This window comes from Bactrocera latifrons, unplaced genomic scaffold (assembly GCF_001853355.1).
Source record: "Bactrocera latifrons isolate USDA-ARS-PBARC rearing strain unplaced genomic scaffold, ASM185335v1 scaffold_49, whole genome shotgun sequence".
NCBI classification, from domain to species: domain Eukaryota; kingdom Metazoa; phylum Arthropoda; class Insecta; order Diptera; family Tephritidae; genus Bactrocera; species Bactrocera latifrons.
Genome location: NW_017537145.1, coordinates 502,722 through 507,451, shown reverse-complemented (window position 1 = coordinate 507,451; position 4,730 = coordinate 502,722). Strand labels below are relative to the sequence as shown.

Sequence of the window (4,730 nt, the reverse complement as noted above, 5' to 3'; positions counted from 1 at the left end):
GAAATTCTTCCGATTACGCTTATATAGCAGGTATTAGCTGACTTTTATGACTGAAACTCACTCGTAAGTGATATTGCTGTAATATGTCGTCTCACCTCTCACTTTGCCCGGTAGCCCGACTCCTTATATGCTTCCAAAATGAAATTATGTTTCAAATTTGTTTAAATAGATCCTGTAATCAATATTCAGCGTAGTATGGTTAGTATTTGTTGTTTATTGAGGCTTTGTTTAACTGTTTTCTTCAAAGATTTCATTTTATCATAACATCTGATAAAGGCGTTTTGTTACAATCGAATCAACTAGTTGCGACTTCAGAACTCATATTTGACCGCGGTGTTGTAAGATCATCTCAAAAAGTTCGAAGAGGTTTAGAGAAATTTTTGCTCACGTACTTTTTTCAATTAAATGTATTTACAAGAGTCTTAAGTTCATGGCTTGCTTAGCGGTTTTTGAATACAGCTTCTTCGACAGTTATCTTACCTAATTTCAGTTTTTACGTTTTTGTGAAGAGATACAAGTATGCGCTTCTCTTTCCTTACCAGTACATTTAGTTTTTTCGCGCTTGCGTTTCGCTTAGCCATGAAATCTAACAACCATATGTGTTGTATAATTTTCAAATAATCACTGGGTTGAATCGCCGCCGGCGTAATAAATTTTTGACATACAAAAATTCAAATTATCTCCACCTTTTAATTTTGAATTTCAAATCAGTTTTTTATGAACCGCCTCTTTATGCATTGAATTTGGAACATTTTGGCTTTGTGTTTTACCTACTTTACCAAAATTTTATTAGCTCTTTGTGTTGTTAATTTGCGAAGTTGCGCTTAGACTGGTTTTTGCGCGAAATCAGCAGACGCTGTGGCCTCTTCTGCGGTAATAAAAACTATTAATTGAAAGACTAAACAAATGATTATGGAATCATATAATATAAATAAAATTTTTATTGCCAATCGATTTTAATAAAAATTTAACTAGTTTAAAAACTGATTAAATTAAGTCTTCTATACCATGCTAAATGCGAAAAACTTTTTGGCGGATATATATTCATCTATTAAATAATGTAAGCTACAGCTTACGCCTAAAATTATACCTCAATGTATACGCATTCCAGCACAGTCAATTATTTTACCTGTTAATTGGTAAGTCATTTCGAGAAATCGTTTTACCCGTAGTTGCTCGATCATGCCATTCGGCGGCATTTAATCGCTCTTACGTGTAGTGAGCGGAGTTTGTTAACTCTCACAGCTACATTATGTACTCACTCGTACTTAAAAGTATGTGCGCTCTCGCCCGTGTTGGCACTATACTTCTGACTGCACAGTGCGCAGTTGCCGGCGTAAATGCATATAAAATGTGTTGTCGCTCCAATAAAGGTATATTCTACAATAAAAAGAATTTCTTGGAACGAATTAGTTATTCTTATTCAAGCAAATATTTCTGTAAACATACGAGCCTATGAACGGCATATTACGCCTCGGCATGACATACAGGCTGTATTGAAAAATTTGTATTTTATAAGAGGCTTAATGAGGTCTGTTCTCTCTCTAGTTTCGTGCGTTATATCTTGGTGAAACATTTTTCTGTTGCCATTAGCGATGATTGTTTACAAGGTATGTCTTGCTGGAGGCCAATTATCGGGGTTTCAAGGATAAATCGACCGATACAGCTGCCATTTTAGGTTTGATATTCGTACGAAGTTCATAAATTGCGTTGGCTTGTTGGCGTAGACCATAGACTTGACGTAGCCCCACAGGAATAGTCTAACGGCATCAAATCGCACGAGTGAGGCGGCCGATTTCTTCGTTCATTTCATGAGATAACACGTTCACCAAACTTTGTTTTCAAGAAATCGTTTGTGGCATTCGCTGTGTGGCTTGTGGCACCTAATCACATATTGTCCAAGTCCATAACAACCAATTCGGGCCAAAAATATTCTGTTGTAATTGACGGGCCGGGCTTCATCATGAGCCCAACCGCTGAGGATGATTTTTCAATGAAAATTCGGATAATTTTCAAGTTGTTGCTCAGCCCAATTCATGAACATACGAGGATCGCTTTTAGACCTCTTAACTTAAACTGGTTTAACCAAACCTGAGATATTTTTTGAACTTCACTTGAATCCATTACTAGGCATATTCCAACGCTTCTCTGTTATTATACTACCAAATAGAGAGTCTAAGCAGTCCAAGTGGGATTCCTGTTAGAATCCTAGTTTAACCTAGCTTGAGGTATTTTTTGGGCATTTTTTAAAATAATTTTTAATAACAATCTAACTCTTTTCTCTTACTATACCACAAAATAGATCGTTCTACAAAGTCAATGACACTGAAAGTGTCTGATGGTTTTTTCAAGTTAGAACTTACCACACCTGTTAGTAGAGAAAGCTGTTTTTGTTTAATAATAAACCCTCCCGCTTAGTTTCCATTGAGTGGGGAGACTTTTTCCGACAGTACTCCGCATACGCTATTCACCAAGTAGCTTTCAGTTAAAATAAATTTTAACACCGATTTCTCTTGCATCGCTACACTGTACCGCCTCTCTGCACGTTGAATGAATTGCGCGTTAGCCTTACTGCTGTTGTCACTCTCGCAGACGCGGCGACGCTATATTTACACAAAAACAACAATCTACCACTTACTAACTTTATTGGAAGCACATCAAGTGCTTAGCAAATATATTGGAGTTGCTCGCCGAACGACTTCACTTACAAACAACACAGCGCCATAAAACCGAAACGAACTGTTGATGTGAAGTGATGAGAGAGCAATGGCAAAAAGGGCGACAGCTAAACAATATACTCAAAGTCAATAACAATGTAAATATGGATTAAAAACTAGATAACGCCAGTTGTAGCTTATCAGCGCAAGAACTGAGGAATGCAGGCACAAAAGTGAACAAAAGAATGTTGTGACCGCAGAAAGTGAAAGAGCTGAGGCGAACCGGTGCCATCACCAGCAATGCGCTCACGCGAAAGGCTTGCGAGCGCCGAATTGGGGAGCAGAGCGCGTTGGCGCCCAGAGCGCTTGCACTACTACTAAATGAGTGCGTACAAGCGCGGCGAAAGCAGTACGAAGCGGCCGAGTCATGTGGACGGTGGACAACAAAGCGCACGTATGCTACAACAACGACAGGCGGTAAGCGAGGACGGCAAGTAAGCAGCAAACAACAGCTAATTGAATTAATCCCATGAATGAGCTACACGGCAGCATACAGATAGCAGACAACAGCAGCAACAAAAAAAAAAACAACAACAAGTGTAAAATTACAGGTGGTAGCCGAAAAACAAATCGATTAGCGTGTGCGGCAAAGACAGCAGCGACGGCGGCGGCGCGGCAGCGCAGTGACGTCCAAAAATTTACGAGACTTTTTTTCATGAGTGTGTGAGTTTTAGCAGCTACATATCTATATATGAATATGCGTGTGTGTGTGTGTGTATGTGCTGTCGTGTGTTAAAGCGGCATATTGACGCCGCGCGCCGAACTGGCAGCATTAAATATTAAATAAAAAAATTGTTTTTTTTTCTCGTGTATTTTGTTTGCAGTTGAGCAGCGTATGAGCAAAAGCGCCAGCGCGCCACAAAAAGTGTATAGAGAAAAGACTGCGCGCACTTTGTTTTCGTTTGCATTAGCGCTGATAAAGTCAAGAAAATAGCTAGCTAGCAAATAAGGCGACTTGATACGACGAAGTGCAAAAGCGTGCTTTTCAAAGTGATTTATGCGCGTATACGTAATAGCGCGCAAGACTAAAGCGACGAAGAGACAACGACACCAACAGCAGCGCCGACGATCACCACGACCACGACAACAGCCAGCGCGCAACCACGAATATCACGTCGTTGGTAGTTAAGTAGGCGCGCCAGTAGAGCGCCATAGTCACATAGCTCCGGTGACAACAGTTAGTTACACCAGCGACAGCAGACGCATCGGCAGCACGTTGCGTGCGCTATTACCAAACGCCGCATTACAACGCACGCAAACGCGTCAGCAAACGTACGCGACGCTTAAGCGCTTTAACAAGCTATAGGCAGTTATAAATAAATCTTGCAACGGTAAAATGTGTCGCTGCTGCCAGAGGTGAGTACATGTTATAAAATATTTTAACCATTTTGGCGTGCGCGCTGACACTTTGTTAACGCTTTCTTTCACATTGCACGCTTGCATTGCAGCAATAAAGATTGTTTATGTTTTTCAAGCACTTTTTGCTGGAAATTTTTTGCAAAAAAAAAAAACATTAAAATAATAATTAAATATAATTTAACAAAATTATTTAGCTGCTGGGAAGACTTCAAGTGGAACTGCTTCGAGGAGAGATTCTGCTACGATGAGTCAATCGGTGAGTTGATATAAAATAATATATGAGTTTTTTTGATGACACAAAAACTTTAAGACATTCTTTTTTGAAATTTTAAAATAATTAAAAATTAAAAAATTAAATATAATTTAACAAAATTAAGATAAAAAGCCAAAAAATAAATAAACAAAATTGAAATAAAAAAAACAAACAATTTCAAAATATGTATGACAAACTTTTTTCTGAAATAAGTTAATTACTTAATAAGAATTAAAAATCAAAAAAAAAAAATTAAATGTAACTAAAATTGATACAAAAACCTTTTCTTAATATTAATGCCAATTTTATTTTATTAAATTATTTGCCTAAAAAAATTAAAAATCAAATATTGAAAAATATCCAAAATAAATTAATGAAATTGAAATTTTTATAAAAAATAA

At 37.7% G+C, this 4,730-nt stretch overlaps 1 protein-coding gene across 1 annotated transcript in view; it reads left to right on the top strand.

Annotated features, from left to right (window-relative positions):
• Positions 1 to 2,308: 2,308 nt before the first annotated feature.
• The window catches only part of LOC108973575, a gene marked incomplete at its 3' end in the record, with an annotated part of 25,618 nt that continues 23,196 nt past the window's right edge, over positions 2,309 to 4,730 (top strand). The window contains 3 exon segments of the mRNA XM_018940933.1: positions 2,309 to 3,380; positions 3,542 to 4,073; positions 4,271 to 4,332. Of these exon segments, the coding sequence (XP_018796478.1) occupies positions 4,054 to 4,073; positions 4,271 to 4,332 (82 nt within the window). The 5' untranslated portion in view covers positions 2,309 to 3,380; positions 3,542 to 4,053.